The sequence below is a fragment of the Carcharhinus amblyrhynchos genome, chromosome 2 (genome assembly GCF_965287045.1).
Source record: "Carcharhinus amblyrhynchos chromosome 2, sCarAmb.v2.hapA, whole genome shotgun sequence".
In the NCBI taxonomy this organism is placed as follows: domain Eukaryota; kingdom Metazoa; phylum Chordata; class Chondrichthyes; order Carcharhiniformes; family Carcharhinidae; genus Carcharhinus; species Carcharhinus amblyrhynchos.
The window spans coordinates 131,419,694-131,437,371 of record NC_137325.1 but is presented as its reverse complement, the minus strand read 5'-3'; the positions used below and the strand labels follow the sequence as shown (position 1 = coordinate 131,437,371).

Genomic DNA, 17,678 nt, shown 5'->3' with positions numbered 1-17,678 from the left:
AAGAAAATGGCTGTGATGACTGGAGATCAATCATCTCAGCATCAGAACATCACTGCACAAGCTCCTCAGGGTAGTGTCCTAGGCCCATCCATCTTCAGTTGCCTCATCAATGAGCTTCCTTCCATCACATGGTCAGAAATGGAATGTTCACTGATGAGTACACAAGGTTCAGTATCATTCATGACTCCTCAGATATTGAAGCAGTCCATGTCCAAATGCGTGTCCTGGACAATATCCAGACTTGGCCTGACAAGTGGCAATTAACATTCATACCATACAAGTGTCAGGCAATGACCATCTCCAATAAGAGAGAATCTAACCATTGCTCCTTGACATTCAATGGCATTACCATTGCTGAATCCCTCATTATCAACAGCCTACCAACATCTTGGCAGTTACCATTGACCAGAAACTGGACTGGACTAACCATATAAATGCCGTGGCTACCAGAACAGGTCAAAGGCTAGGAATCCTAGGGCAAATCACCTACATCTAGATTCCTCAAAGTCTGTCCACCATCGACAAGGCACAAGCCAGGAGTGTAACGGAATACTCTCCAATTATCTGGATGAGTGCAGCTCCAACAACAACACAATCAGCTTGACATCATCCAGGACAAAGCTTGATTACTACCCTTTCCACAAAACATTCAATCCCTCACTGAATAGCGGTAGCAGTGTACACCATCTACAAGATGCCCTGCAGGAACTCACCCAGGTTTCTTTGGCAGCACCTTTCAAACCCACGGTCACTATCATCTAGAAGGACAAGACCAGCAAATACGTGGGAGCACCACCACCCAGAGACTACCCTCCAAGTCACTCACCATCTTGTCTTAGAAATATATGACCGTTCCTTCACTGTCATTGGGTCAAAATCCTGGAACTACCTTCCCAACAGCACTGTGGGTATATCTATACCTCCGGGACCACAGCAGATCAAGATAGCAGCTCACCACCACCTTCACAAGGGCAACCAGGCATGGCAGATAAATGCTGGATACACACATCCCACAAATTCATTTTTAAAACGTACAAATAATCAATTTTTTCATGTTCCTGGGACTTCACCCAGAACACAAATATATTAAATTTATATTACAGTACTTTTTCATTGCTACTTCTTCCTTTACCCTCCCCTTCTATCCATTCACCAGTAATAGGAAAGGTATAAGACAGGCCAGTATATAGAGAACACTGCTCAACACAGCCCATGGAATCAGATTTTTCCTTTCTTGTCTCCTTACTGCAGCTGAACCTTGCCTGCTGATGCAACACACATACTTTTAAGGTCAGTTAAGATTGAAGGCCATTGTCAGAAGAGATTTAACAGCTCTCTCCAGAATGCTCAGTAAATATTCTGATCAATTAAATTTCATTTCTCTAAACAAGTGCTTTTTAAGTCACTTAAAAACATACAAATCAGAACAACAGTCATGCAATATTAATACTTAAAATTCCCTGGAAGGTTTTGGTAGAAGAAGGGAATTGCAGGTAAATTTATTTGAATGATCTTCATTGCTTGGTAAAAAAAAAATCGAAATCAAAATTTATCAGGTCTAAGTTTCTAAACAGACTAAATTTAATTACCATCAGTTCTTAGACCTGTGTTTTCATTTTGCTTTAAATAGAAATTATTCACTATGCATCAGTACATCATTTACTTGCATGACTTCATAATAAAGTATCTTTCTCAATGTATTTAATCCTTAAGAAAGCAGAGTTCTTGTATGCCATTGCATCTAGTGAAAATGCTATGGGGAAAAATTTGATTTGGCTTTCACGGCTGATGTTCATAATATGCCACATGTAAAAATACTTGAAGCTGCATACAAAATGTTGAAACATTGCTCCCCAAGTTGTTAATCACCTTGACGTGTAAAGACTATTTTTTATTAATTTATGAGACATGGGTGCCACACGCTAAGCCAGCATTTATTGCCCATGAGAAGGTGTGGTGAGCTGCCTTCTTAAACCGCTACTGTCTCCAAGGTGTAGGTACACTCACAGCTCTCTACAGGAGATGTTCTAGGATTTTGACCCAGTGATAGTGAAAGCATGTTTACATTTTCAAATTAGGATAATGAGTGGCTTGGAGGGGAATTTCCAGGTGGTAGTGTTCCCTTCTACCTGTTCACTTTGTCCTAATGGTCGTGGGTTTGGAAGATGCTGCCTAAGGAGCCTTGCTGAGTTTCTGTAGTGCACCTTATCGCTAGTTCACAAGATAGCCACTGTTAATTGGTGATGGACAGAATGAATGTTTACGGGACGAGTACCAACCAAGTGGATAGCTTTGTCCTAGATGGTGTTGAGCTTCTCAAGTGTTAATGGAGCTGCACTCATCTAGACAAGTGGAGGGTATTTCATCACACTCCTGACTCGTGCCTTGTAGATTTTGGACAGGGTCTCAGAATCAGGGGATGAGTTACTCTCCACAGGATTCCCAGCCTATGACGTGTTCTTGTAGCCACAGTAGTTATATGGTTAGTTCAGTTCAGCTTCTGGTCAACAGTAATTCTCAGGATGCAATGATACTATGCTTCTTAGTGATGTAAAACGTGGCATTCTGAAATTTTCTTGAGCAACTTCTTAAACGACCAGCAAATATCAAATCAACCACTGATAAATACTACATTATATTTACTTTTTACATTTTCAAAACTATGAAAAATCAGTTGATCTTCATTTGCCTGCTCAAATAAAAATCAAAATAAAGTTTATCAGGTCTAAGTTTCTAAAGAGGCTAAATTTAAATACCATCAGTTCTTAGATCTGTGTTTTCATTTTGCTTTAAATAGAAAGTATTCACTATGCATCAGTACATCATTTACTTGCATGACTTCATAATAAAGTATCTTGGCCTTAACCCAGTGATTGCACCAGGATTGTAACATACAAGTCGAGTATAATGGAAAATTTTACAAGCTTGCTAAAAGCTCCACAATGTCTTTTATATATCTATATGTGGAGGACGTGCCCAGCACACAGAAGGCATGAACCCACCCAAAGTTAAACATTTATCACCAAATCTCTTGTGTAACAAACAAGTACAAAAATAAGTTAACTGAAAATATACGCATGCACCTAACATTGCACATACAGGCCAAGGTTTGCTACAGAGTAAGTTACACATACATTTGCTTTTGAAAAGGAAGATCTTTTCCCCCCAGTTTGTCATCAGATGTAGGCAATATTGGCAAAGCCACATTTATTGCCCATTTTTAGTGCTTTATATTTTGAAAGCTCCCCTTTAAGCAATTCATATGAACAAATGGAATAGGATTAGTTGCAGGCTTTTCAGCCCTCAAGCCTGCTTTGTCACTCAATAAGACCATGCCTGATTTGTGTTTAGGGTTTCACATTCCCACCTACCCCCAATAACGTTTGATTCCCTTGCCTAACCAATTGTGGATTATCCCATACCCATTTTGCCATTGACACGTTACACTCAGATTTGCTGCCAATCTGACTAGAATACACTCAAGCACAAAATGGACATGACTCATCACATTTGTCCGAGGGGTTCAAACATAAATGAAACCAGAAACGGAATGTCCTCAAGATGCTAAGTTAGAAGAGGAAAAGGTTGAAGAAGAATCTTTACTTCAATACATGGCTGAGTAAGCTTTAGCATGTTAAAAAGGCCTTAAAAATTCAAGTGGTTTTGTTTTTAGGTATTGCAAAACAGTACACAACTCTCAAGTATTTTAAATAACTAATTTTAAATTGCTCTGCAGAGATTCTCTCTTCTCCTTGATGACAATCACAGAAAAACATTATCAGGAATAGAACTCTGGAAGAAGACCTGCGCACTTGAACAAGAAGCTAGGCAGGGAGTTATTGGGCCCTCCACATCAGGAGATAAGTATGGATGACCATAGAATATATAACACAAAATAGTACAGCATGGTACAGGCTCTTCGGCCCTCAATGTTATGCCGAGCTATGTCCAAACCCCAGATCAAGCTATCCCACTCCCCATCATTGTGGTGAAGGGAACAGAGGACCTGAGTATCACTTCGATTAGTCCCGAGGATAGCAGAGACATGCTACAAGAAATTCATTTCATGAGCTGAAACCAGCTGTTAGTGTCTTTTATATGCTGAAAATCTACACAACTTTCATTTTTATATTAATCAATTTTTTTTTAGGGAAACCCAGGTGTGCTTGTGTACAAGTCACAAAATGTCAGCGTGCAACAAATAATTAGGAAGGAAAACAAAATGTTCATTTTTATTACAAGGTGGATGGAATATAAAAGTATAATGAGACAGGGCACTGGCGAGATCACACCTAGACAGAGTACATGGTAGAGTTATGGTCACCTTATGTAAGGAGGGACATAGTTGCATTGCAAGCACTTCAAATTAGGTTCACTAGGTTGATACTTATATTCAAAACTGAGCATTAGATTTTTGAATGGCAAAGAAGTTAAGCATTATGCCGGGCAGGCAATTAAGGCCACAATCATACTGAATAAAAAACAGCTCAAGGGCCTTTTTCTGCTCTTATTACTTATGTTCTTATGCATGGGGAAGCTCACTAACTTTCCACTATTTTCAATTAATAGTTCAACTATTTTCGATTAGGCGAATTTCAACCAAACACAAACAACCCAACAATAAATTTACATCTCTTCTCACTTCTCATATCATCTATAGCATCAATAAATAGCAGCAACAGTGATTTGTTATATGCTTTGTTACAATCTTGACAGAACCACTCAGGGTAAAAATTAACTGTTAATGAAGGCAGTGATAGAAATTGATTGTACATTCTGTTCTTCTGTACTGGAATGCCAACCATTAATTCCATCACAAAGTCTAATGTTTCTCATATAAATCAGTCTGCTACTTAAAACTGAGAACCTCATCCAGTTTATAATTTCAATGGATCATCTGTGCTCTCATTGCATCTTCTCTGTCAACCACAATCATCTGCTCGAACGTGACAAAATTAATTGTAGATCTACATACCATTTAACCTTCTTATAAGTGCTTCTTCCTGAAGGCCGATGCAGTAGATTTGTTCATCCAAGTCTTCCAGAATCTGAAAATTTAACAGATCAATTAAAGAAAAATGTTCAACACAGGACAGCAGTTTAAAAAAAAACAAAATCACAGCAAAGTAGATTTACTGACAAAAGGCCTTACTAATGTCTTGTACAAATTTGCTACAGTTTCTATAATGGTGGGAGTGTGGAATGAGCTGCCGGATAAAGTGGTAAATGCGGGGTCACTTTTAACATTTAAGAAAAACTTGGACCGGTACATGGATGAGAGGGGTGTGGAAGCATATGGTCTAAGTGCAGGTCAGTGGGACTAGGCAAAATATGGTTCGGCACAGACAAGAAGGGCAAAAAGGCCTGTTTCTGAGCTGTAAATTTTCTATGGTTTCTATGGCTTCTAACTTCAACATGATGTCCCAATTGCACTTATCTGTCTTTTCGACGTACCTTTTGAATTCTACTACTCCAAATATTTATTCAATTCTCTAACTGATTTTGCTTAATGGTTAAATACTTCTAACCTTTAATAAGAAAAAAAACTCCTCTAATTTCTGCTTGACTGATAATCCTGAGTCTGCAACTCTACCATTTGCTAACTGTGATAACAATCCTTCACAACCTAGCCTCTCAAAACCATTCCTATTTTTGAAAAGCGTTACCTTCTATCATGGAGTGGATAAATCCCTTGCTGTACCAGCCTTTCTTCATATAATAAAGGTAAAGTCACTATAGTCAGCACGGCAGCACAGCTTCACAGCTCCAGGGACCTGGGTTCGATTCCCGGCTTGGATCACTGTCTACGTGGAATTTGCACATTCTCCTTGTGTCTGCATGGGTCTCCTCTGGGTGCTCTGGTTTCCTCCCACAGTCCAAAGACGTGCGGGTTAGGTTGATTGGCCATGCTAAATTGACCGCAGATGCATAGGTTAGAGGATTAGTGGGTGAAATATGTACAGACATGAGGGTAGGGCCTGGGTGGGATTGTGGTTGGTGCGGACTCAATGGGCCAAATGGCCTCTTTTTGTAGTGTAGGGTTTCTATGATTTTTCTACGACTATAGTCTCGGATGACCATATGTGACTGGTGGTGATTTAACCCGAGGATCACCACACTTCAGGCAAGGGCAAGGTTGAGAAGACTGCCTTCATGAATAACCTCAGCCAATAATGGAATTGAACGCGCACTGTTAGTGTTGCTCTGCATCACAAACGAGCTATCCAGCCAACTGAGCTAACAGACCCCTATAACTAGAATATTTCAAACCTGACATCATTCCAGTGAATCTTACAATATTATCTTCCTACAAATGTAGCAAGAACTGTACATAATATGCTAGCAGTGATCTATATTTGCTGACTACATTCAGTATCACCAGATATCTCTACTGCCGTACTCTGTTGGAACCTGACTTTTTGAAATATAGTTCCTTTTATTATTAATGTTTTTCAAAACATGTTACTTCACTTCTTTTTGCATTGTATTGAACCTATCTTTCCTACTGCGCTAATCTGACTGTATTTTACTCAATTTCTGGTGCCCCAATTTGCTATCCACAACAAATGTCTTCTGAAAATTCACTATACCCACTTTATTGTACATCATTTATATATTGTGACTTCTACACCTAAAATTCAATTACATTTCTGAGCAGTAGTTGCCCTTTGTTAAATGTCCCTGATTTATCCATTTTCAAGTGTTCCTCCTCAATTGTGAATTTTAGAAGTTCATTCATTAAGGCAAGGCTAATTGACCTGTAATTTTCCAGCTTCTCTTTTTCCCTTTAAACAGATTTGTCAACTTGCAGTCCTTAACTCGCATTCCATTTCTAAAGATCTTTGGAAAATTAAAATTATCATTTCCATTATTCTATCCCCTAACCTTTGATATTCTGAGATGTATGCTCAAGAGTCCGTTAGCCCCATTAAGTTTTTATTAGCATTTCTAGGTGTCACGTTCATTAATTTAATCACGCACTACTCTGTACCAGTTTCAAAGCATATGAACTAGTTGAGCACCCAGGTGGACTGACACCAGTGCTGTATCAAGGGGGTGCTTCAGTGTTCGATGCCATCATCTGGCTGAGAAAATAAAGCCAATATATAAAGCCTCAAGTAGGCATACAAAAAGCAACAGGACTGCTTGAAGATGATCAGGGTGTTTTCTTGGTGGCCCAACACCTTCAAGTGTTTCTTTCAACTATCTTCATACTTATGAGTTTATAAAAGACTTGCTATTTGTCTTAACGCTGACCTACAGTCTGCTTTCATTTGCCTTCATAATTTTCTTTTTGCATTCTTTGAGCCTTTATGATTTGCATTATTTTCCTCTGTAATATGTGTCCTGTTTTGCCAAGATCTAAATTTGTATGCTAACCTCAGGTGACCTATGTTATGCTTTGTAGATGAAACAGGGCGAGTTGCTTTTCAAATACTGATTTGTGAGTTTCTGTTGTTTATTGTATATGAGTTTCTGATTCATCAAATGAATGACGCTATCAGATCCAGCATCAGCTGTAGCATACATGCAGAAATCAAACACAGAAGCTGTTCTGTTTTTTCAAATCAATAATTGATATTTAGTTATCCATTATCAATAAATTTGCTGGCTAATTTGCTATTACCTTAATTTACTTCAATGTGGGTAAGCTGAAGCATCAGCTATTGTTATATGGAATTTCTCAGGGATCACATTTATAAAAAGTGGAGCAGTATACTAGGTAAAATATGCAAAATTAAAAACTCCAATGCATGAAGAGAACACTTTTACATTCAGGTAAAGATTATACCCATTACTTTTCCCTGACCAAATTCAATTTCTTCACAAATCTAAGATAAAATTCCTGCAAGGTAAACTGAGAAAGTCTAACATGTGAACACTGAAGGTATATTGCATACATTCTAATTATAAGTTAGATTAGTTATCACTGCATGCTTTATAATCAACGTAACTGTGTAGATCTTTTGCTTGCATTTGAAGGTTTTACAAATGGCAAATAACTACTGCCCCATTTACCTTGAAAAGAAATTGACCTGCATGATTTTGTTTCTACTATGCTAATTGTTAGCAATTTGGGGCGCAACACTGACATGCCACCTCTCAGAATCTATCATTTGCCCTTTATCTTCCTTGTGTACAGTGCCCCTTGGCAATGTCATCTGCAAGCATGGGATTAGCTTTTAAAAATACTAATATCCATAGAGGGTAAAGAGGAGATTTAACCTGATACCAGGGATGAACATTTTCAGTTGTGTGGAGAGGCTAGAGAGACTGGAGTTGTTCTCTTTACAGCAGAGAGATAACAGAAAGATTTAACAGAGGTGTTTAAAATGATCAAAGGTATGAAGGGGGTAAATAAGGAGAAGCTACAGAAGCTGTTTCAGTTGCAGGAGGCTCAGTAAGCAGAGGACACAGGTGTTAGCTAATTAGCAGAAGAAGCAGATATGACATCAGGGAGAAAACATTACGCAGCAAGATATGATCTGAGTGCAGTGTCCGAAAAAGGAAACTGAGTACATAAACTAAAGTTAGGAAAATTTGCAGGAGGTATGGAGAAGAGAGTGGGGTTGTGGAACAAATTGGATAGCCCTTTCAAAAGACTGGCACACAGGCACAATGGACCGTCAATATTATTCTATGATTCCATTGTGATGCCCAGTTCTTCAATTGTGGCTCATATTTTCAAAAAACTTCAGCAAAAGGACAAGATAATTAACAGAACTTCGGCCTTCTAGATTAGACTAAGTAAAAGGTAGGACCTTCCAGTATACTTCATTCACTAGATACTTGCACTATGACTAAAAGGATGCAACAGGCAGAGACTGAGTAATAAGAAAGATTCTCTACACCTCCCATTTCAACATTTTCCTATCTCTCAATTTACTCTAATTCTTTTGAATTCAGTATGCACGATTCAAAGACAATTCACGGCCTTGCATTCAAAATTGGCATTCCATGCAGTCTACGTCACCCAAGAAAATTTGCTTCCAATCTTTTACATTCTAATAAGCTCCTAAATCAATATCTTATACAACCATGAACGTTTCAATAGCACACTGGCAGTCACCAACTTAGCATTATGATTCAAGTGTTCCAGTAATCCAACTTGTAAACGTTTATTAATACAGATCAGGAACATAGAAAAACCTTCTATTAATCCAAGCTGTCAGTTTCTTTTGTAATTAGTTGTTACTTCAGATCTTCAGCCTAGGATTTCAGAATTCTGAACACTGTCCAGGAGGTGGCATGTGCAGTATTAGATTAGGCAAATCTTTTTACGACATTGTTCAGGATATTTTCGCATATTTTCTTTTCAAAACTTGGTTTTCAAATGTCTTCCTTTATCTCCCACTAAGGCGTTTGGATTTTACTCTCTTATTTCTGAATCTCTGGAATTCTCTGCCCGTTGAGGTGGTGGAGGCTGCCTCACTCAATATTTTTAAGACGCGGGTTGATAGGTTTTTGATAAGCAAGGGGATTAAGGGTTATGGGGAGAGGGCGGGAATGTGGAACTGAGCCACGACAGATCAGCCATGATCTTATTGAATGGCGGGGCAGGCTCAAAGGGCCAGATGGCCTACTCCTACTCCTATTTCTTATGTTCTTATTTACCCAAGACTCACTCTCCCCCTTTCTCACTGTGAGCTTGTTCTTAAATTAGAAAGATGAAACAGTAAAAATACACGACAGGTCAGATAACATTGGTAGCAAGAGGAAGAGAGTTAACAGTTGAGGACAATGACCTTCTTTACAGGCAATGACAAAAGGTCACTGACCTGAAAATTTTAACACTGTTTTGCTTTCTCCATTGATGCTGCCTAATGTTAACCCTGCTTTTCTCTCTCCACAGGTGCTGCCTGATACGCTGAATATTTCTAACATTTTCTGTTTTCATCTTACATTTCCACATCCACAACATTTTGCTTCTAGACATTTAGTCTTATTGACTCCACAATACCATTCGTTCAAGTCTTTGTGGGATCACTTTCATTCTGTGTTTGTGAGGATTTTAGGTCAGCCATGCTTCTAGGTGATCCAATCTGTCTGTCTGTGTCTATCAAATGTCATTATTTTATCCTGTACATCTTTCCTTCTCATTTTCATCATTAAATAATTAAGGCCCAGGTTAAAAAATATTAAAAATACATAAATGTGCTTTTAAGTTTAAAAAACTCTATAATTTATGCCAGTTGGCATTTTACAAGTATCTTGTATATTTAGCAGAAGAAATGAAGCATTAATGAAGCAAAAGAATACAAATTCGGATGTTACAATGTTTATCATCAGATGAGCTACCCAATGACATTCGCTTAGTTCTAATACATAACTTTTTCAAGTACCAATCCACTTTCCTCAAATTTATAGCCTCTGCTTCAACTCCAATTAAAACATACTACTTTCTAAACACCAACTGCACATTTAACAGTGTGAAACTAGACAATTTAGCAAACCTTTCTTGGTTAGCTATTCATTGCTCCTTGATAGCAAAGGCACAAACAACAGATGATGGATAAGTTGCAGAGGACAAAACTAGACAGGAAGAAGGGCATGGAATTGAGGCAGTAAAGGTAGGGGTGACATGAAGGGTCGAATGGAGGCCAACTTAAGGATAGTCATAAGACAGCAGCACTCATGCAGCTGTAAAGTGGAAGGGAGAGACAAAAATGAAGATAAAGCCAAGTGGATCAAGAGTGAAGTAGAATGTGTCAGTCGAGAGAATGGTACATTCACCACACAACTTCATTGTTGGGGTTACGGGAGGTCGTGGAGTCAGCAGAAAGCAATTAGAAGAGACAGAGAGTAGGTGAATTGAAAAACCCATGAGAACAACAATGTTCATGCTGAGAGTTAGTGAGAAAGATTGGGGGATCTGGGTATGAATGGGAAATGGTAATGGTTGGTGAAGCCAAGCTGGGAGAGGAGAAATAAAATAAGGAGCACTAATGTCTCCTGGAATTGGATAAACTGGGAATTGATTTGTTTGACAGTATGTTTTAAGTGAATTCCATTACGTACTACTTGGCAAATATTGAACAATCCAAATCACTATGCATTTACTACCAATAAATAAGCTAACTGCAAACAGATCATTACAGCGAGCTAATAGGACTACTAAAAAGGGTACACAGTCTTCTTTCAATTATGTATAGAATCATGATATGACAAAGTATCAGCTAAATTTGGATAGAGTAATGTTTTATGCATAATGAACATGAGCCTATTCTTAAATGTTGATGCTCCCTTTCAGATCTTGTCGGTGGTTCTGACTAAAGCATAATATAAAACACGACAGAAGCACTCAAGCTGGTCTTCCTCCTTGGTCGAACTGCTTTCACACGTATTCTTTAAAAAAGTTAACCGCTAATAAGTCAGGTGTACACATAGCCAGGAACATCTTCATTACCCAATAATATTGAAGTAGAGCTACTTACTACATACTGAGTAAAGAGTTTCATTACTTACTGTAGGTTTTACCAGCAATTGTCCCATTACTGTGAACATTCTGGATAGGCCAACCGGCGTACACACTGAAGAGGAAGAAAATGGGCACATTCATTAAAAATACACCATTTTGATTCACTTTATTAAAATTATGTCTTAAAAAGCTAAAATTGAAACTACAACCACAGATACGTCATCATTATACAGATTCTAAAGCAGCGTGGTTAGAGATATACTGCTATATCTGATGGTTAGAAAGCTATTCTAACCATCACACTGGCACAGCTCGAAGGAAAGTCTATCCATTTGGTTCCATTCCCTTCCACTTATGTTTTCCATGTATCCTACTCTAAACCCACCTTTGAATAGTTAATCCCTTTGACAGGATGTTATGGATACTGCTTCATCTGCAGTTTCCCATAGGCCATTCTATCTCCAAATATTCCCCAATGTGAAAAGAAAGAATATCCCAGCATTTCTTGTAATAAGTGACGAGCTTCATTTTAGGTCCATTCACTATAAGCTCAGTAATCTATTTCCCTTACCCAAATCTGTCAAAATTTTACAAGTGGCCATCAAACATGGACAATTATACTTGATGAAGGGGCATAAGAGGGTAGATTCTGAGACACTGATTCCAAGTAGGCACAGTCTCAGATTGAGATGAGGAGAAAATTCTTCAAAAGGTTCTGAATCTTTAGAATTCTCTACCCCAAAGGATTATGGATGCACCATCATTGAATATATTTAGGACTGAGATATTTAGAATTTTGGTGTCTCAGGGAGTTGAGGGATATGGGAAGTAGACGGAAAAGTAAAGTTGAAGCCCTAGATCAGCCATGGTCATACCAAATGGCAGAGCAGGCTCAATGAGCCAAACGATCTTCCCCTGCTCTTATGTTTTCAAAGTCTTTTGTCTATTAGCAGGAGGAGATGGAGGAGTGATAAACTTTGTGGCTTCAAGGCAACATGCTTGATAAGGAAATTTCAAAACTAATTTAAACCACGGTCACACTCGGCAACCCAATACTAAACATACTCTCAGTCCTCCAGGGAACTACTGATGATTGACCAGTCAACCTCCTACAACAACAACTGCTCTACCTGTTCAGACTCAAATCACAATTACTTTCACTCACAACATCCTTGAGAATTAATACCCCAATGGTTAGTGGATGACTAAGTTGAACAAGTAATATAAAGCTTATCAGAAGTTAAAATTCCATGGTATATTAAGACTAAAGTTCCTGCAGTATCGCAGAATTGCACAGGAAGCAACAGAAAAGAACAAAATAAGCAAAGGCTGTTAGGATTTCCAGTAGCTTGATTTGAAGACATATGAAAATACAAATAATTGGACAGAAAAATTCCGTCTAGAAATAGACGTGATGCAGTCACTATGCATCAATCATACAATCTGCTGACATAAGTAAAAAGCAAGGAAAGCTTTGTCTAATTTAAGGGGAACAAATCCGGAAATTCTTCTTCAATCTACTAAAAAGGCTCGACAAAAACTGTTTTTGAATTTTTAATGTAATAATAGGCCTCTTAGCTGAGAGAGAAATACTTCTATCCAACAGCTTTGGGCAACAAGGTGGCACAGTAGTTAGCATTGCGGTCTCACAGCGCCAGGGACCCAGATTCAATTCCGCCCTCAGGTGACTGTTTACGTGGAGTTTGCGCATTCTCCTCCTGTTTGCGTGGCTTTCCTCTGGGTGCTCCTATTTCCTCCCACAGTCCAAAGATTTGCTGGTTAGGTTGATTGGCCACGATAAATTGCCCCTAATGTCAGGGGGGTTAGGAGGGTAAACACATGGGGTTGCGGGGATGGGACTTGGGTGGAGATGTTGTCAGTGCAGGCTCCAGGGACAAATGGCCTCCTTCTGCACTGTAGATTCTATGAAATGAAACATTCAGCATCAAAGAATGACCTTTCTTCGGTGTTAATCAGTCTTTGAATACAAAATAGTGCCTCTTACGCAATGACAGAACTCACTTTAGAAGTTCTGAGCTGGATTGAAATAATTAGTCAACAAAGGGACATAACTTGAAAATTAGACTTGACCCGTCCAGGGGTGACGTCAGGAAGTACATCTATACACAAAAGCGTCGTGGAAATCTGGAATTTGGTTACCCCAAGAATTGCTGAAGTTCGGTTAATTGAAAACTTCAAAACTGAGTTTGATAAACTTTTGTTAGGCAAGGGGTATGAAGGAATATGAAGCATAGATGGTTAAATGGAGTTAAGCTACAGATCAGCCATGACCTAATTAAAAGGGTTAAACAGCTGTGAGGAACTGAATGCTTTACTTCTAGAGTTACTTCTAGTGTTCCTAAAGCAAAATGCAACTTTCTTGATACCAATTTCAGGCACGAACAACCACTATTCTTGGCAGTGTCATGGGCAAAATTTTGGGGTTTGTTTTAGTGGCCGTGCTCAGTGTGTTTGCACGCAAGAAGTGCATGTCCCAATTAACTAATTCCAGCAAAGAGTTTGAGAGTTTAGAAATAAAAATCATACAGTTACCCCAAATTTAGTGCAACATTTCATTCATTTGTCTCTCATGCACACTTTCACACAGCAAGCTTAGATACAGATGAAGGTAATATACTGTTACAGCTTCAAATTATCTCTTTTGTGACAGGACTGCAGTTTCTTAAATGAAGTTGATGCTTTAAAGTCAATATGTGACGGTTTTGTAAAGTGAGAGATTCTTAATCAATTATGAGTTGTCTTGTATTCAAATTTCTAAGAAGTTTAATCAGAACAGATTGGGGGATCTTTCCCTTCCCCCTTTCAAAGTATTGCTGTTTATTAGCTTGTCTGTTTGGCTGGCTTTCGGCTCAACATCTGTCTGTAAGGCTTCACCGTGTGGACACTTGATAATTAAAGCTGATGGGCCACAACTGCCTGATAATCACTCCCTCACAATTCTTAAAGCAGTAAATACAATAAGTAAATGCTTTAAACAGTTCTACAAAGAACAAAGTGCTTTAAACTTATTTTAAACAGGTTTTTAACAGGTAAAGTCTTAGCTTTCTCTCTGATGCTCCTTCCTCGTCTGCTCCAGCAAACAATGTAAGGCTTCACCGTGTGGACACTTGATAATTAAAGCTGATGGGCCACAACTGCCTGATAATCACTCCCTCACAATTCTTAAAGCAGTAAATACAATAAGTAAATGCTTTAAACAGTTCTACAAAGAACAAAGTGCTTTAAACTTATTTTAAACAGGTTTTTAACAGGTAAAGTCTTAGCTTTCTCTCTGATGCTCCTTCCTCGTCTGCTGGAGCATCAGAGAGAAAGCTAAGACTTTACCTGTTAAAAACCTGTTTAAAATAAGTTTAAAGCACTTTGTTCTTTGTAGAACTGTTTAAAGCATTTACTTATTGTATTTACTGCTTTAAGAATTGTGAGGGAGTGATTATCAGGCAGTTGTGGCCCATCAGCTTTAAATCAGCGCCAAGTTTAATAGGAGGCCTGGTGTAGATAGCGGGCAGCGTCGGAGCGGGCAGCGGAGTGAGAGGGAAGCAGAGTGAGCTATTAGGGCTTAATATCAAAAAGGGCTGGAAGGTAAAAAGGCCAGGTGGAAAGAACAAGGGAAAAAAAAAAAATTTTTTTTTCAAAACTACTACAGCAAGAAACAAGGAAAAAATTTTTTCCCACAACAAATTATATTGAATAATGGAGGGGCATGTGATGTGCGGTTCCTGTATGATGTGGGAACTGGTGGACCCCAGGGTCCTTCCCAGTGACCATGTCTGCAGTAAGTGCAGGTTGCTGGAGGAGCTCCAGCTCAAGGTGGATGAGCTGGCCTCTGAGCTACAGACACTGAGGCTCATCAGGGGGAGAGAGGGTGCCATTGTCAATGGGGTGCAAGTGACATCCACCCCCTCTAGACTGTCTAAATCTAAGGGTCAGGAACAAAAGGGGGCTGCTGGGAGGAGGAAGGGGGGTGAGGAGCGGAGGCCTCAGCCTCTTAATCTGCATAACAGGTTTGAGGTTCTTGCTTCCACTCTGGAAGAGGACGAGGCAGGTGAGGTTGGTGAGCAAACTGCACACGGTACAGTGATGCAGCAGGACATAGGCAAAGAGAAGGGGAAAAGGAACGTAGTAGTGATTGGAGATAGTGGGGTGAAGGGTATTGACACTGTCCTTTGTCACAATGACAAAGTGCACAGAAGGGTGTGTTGTCTGCCTGGTGCTCGGGTACAGGATGTCGCAGCTGGGCTGCAGAGGAACCTGGAGTGGGAGGGTGAGAACCCAGTTGTGGTGGTACATGTGGGTGCCAGCGACGTAGGCAAAGTGCGGACTGAGGATCTGGGGAGGGAGTATGAGAAGCTGGGAATGGAATTAAAAAGTAGAACCGACAAGGTGGTCTTCTCTGGGCTACTGCCTGAACCGAGTGCAGACGGGCGTAGGGTTGACAGGATAAAGGAAGTGAATGGGTGGCTCAGAGATTGGTGTGGGAGGAATGGGATCGAATTTATGGGGCATTGGCACCAGTATTGGGGTAGGTGGGACTTGTTCGGGCGGGATGGGGTTGGTCTGAATCGTGCTGGGACCAGAGTGCTGGCGAATCGAGTAAAGAGGACTGTAGACAGGGCTTTAAACTAATCAGGGGGGGGGAGGGTGCGAGGGTAGGTGATGTTAGGAGGTCTACAGTTAAGGATAGGGTACAGGTAAGGGAAGAGGCTGAGGATGTCCCAAGTGGCGGCGTTATGGCAAATAGGGTCCAGAAGAAGGCTGGGATGAAAGCGCTTTATCTGAATGCACGAAGCATTCGGAATAAAGTGGATGAGCTGGTGGCGCAGATCGACACAAATGGATACGATCTGGTGGCCATTACAGAGACGTGGCTGCAAGGTGACAGGGACTGGGAGATGAATGTACAGGGCTATCAAGTGTTTAGGAAGGATAGGCAGGAGGAAAGAGGGGGTGGCGTAGCTCTGCTGATTAAGGACAGCATCAAGGTGGTAGCAAGGGATGATATCGGAGCCAAAGAGCAGAAAGTGGAATCGTTGTGGGTGGAGATTAGGAACAGCAAAGGGAGGAAGACGCTGGTGGGTGTCGTCTATAGGCCCCCGAATAATGATCTGGAGGTGGGGCGGGCTGTTAACGCGCAAATAAGTGCGGCGTGCAGGAATGGGACGGCAGTAGTTATGGGGGATTTCAATCTGCATATTGATTGGTCGACCCATGTTGGACGAGGTGGGCTCGAGGAGGAGTTCTTGGAATGCTGCCGGGATAGTTTCCTGGAACAGTGTGTGTTGGAGCCGACGAGGGAGCGAGCTATCTTGGATCTGGTGCTATGTAATGAGGCGGGTAGAATTAGGGACCTTGAGGTGAAGGATCCTCTTGGAGAGAGTGATCATTGTATGGTGGAGTTTCTGTTGCAGATGGAGGAGGAGAAAGTGGGTTCCCGGACACGTGTCCTTTGTTTGAATAGAGGGGAGTATGGTAGGATGAGAGAAGAATTGGCGAATGTGGACTGGGGGAGCGCGTTGGAAGGTAGGTCTGCTGAGGAGCAGTGGAGGATCTTTAAGGAGATCTTTCTTGGTGCTCAGCAGAAATTTATTCCGATGGTTAAAAAGGACAGTAGGAAGAGAGGTAATAAGCCGTGGATAACGAAGGAGGTGAAGGAAAGTGTTAAATTAAAAGCGGAGGAATTTAGAGTAGCTAAGAGCAGTGGGCGAGAAGAGGATTGGGAAAGGTTTAAATGTCAACAAAGATTGACAAAAAAGTTGATAAAGGAGGGTAGAAGAAGCTATGAAGCTGGGCTAGCGCTTAATATAAAAAAGGATAGCAAGAGTTTTTATAAATATATAAAAAGGAAGAGGCTGGCTAGGGTGAACGTTGGTCCCTTAGCGGATGAGAAAGGGGACCTAGTGGTAGGGGATGGGGATATGGCTAAGGTCTTGAATAACTTTTTTGTTTCTGTCTTCACGGAGGAGGACGTGAATAATTTGCCGGGTGTTAGCGATGGAAAGGTGGTAGGACTGGAGGGTCTTAATGACATTACTGTTACTAGAGAGGTGGTGCGCGACAGACTGGAGGGGCTGATTGTGGACAAGTCCCCAGGACCGGATGGAATGCATCCGAGGGTTCTGAAAGAAATGGCGGAGGTGATAGTGGATGCCTTGGTGGTTATTTTCCAGACGTCGCTGGATTCCGGGGAAGTGCCGGAGGATTGGAAAACGGCTAATGTTACGCCGCTGTTTAAGAAGGGTGC

At 40.4% G+C, this 17,678-nt stretch overlaps 1 protein-coding gene across 3 annotated transcripts in view; it reads right to left on the bottom strand.

Moving 5' to 3' along the window:
• Positions 1-17,678, bottom strand: part of lmbr1 (limb development membrane protein 1) — a 226,494-nt gene that overhangs the window by 100,281 nt on the left and 108,535 nt on the right. For all 3 annotated transcript variants that reach the window (XM_080212882.1, XM_080212890.1, XM_080212898.1), the window contains 2 exons: positions 11,467-11,531; positions 4,976-5,048 (listed from right to left, as the gene is read on the bottom strand). In XM_080212882.1, coding sequence (XP_080069008.1) covers positions 4,976-5,048; positions 11,467-11,531 — 138 coding nt within the window. The remainder of the gene's footprint in view (positions 1-4,975; positions 5,049-11,466; positions 11,532-17,678) is intronic.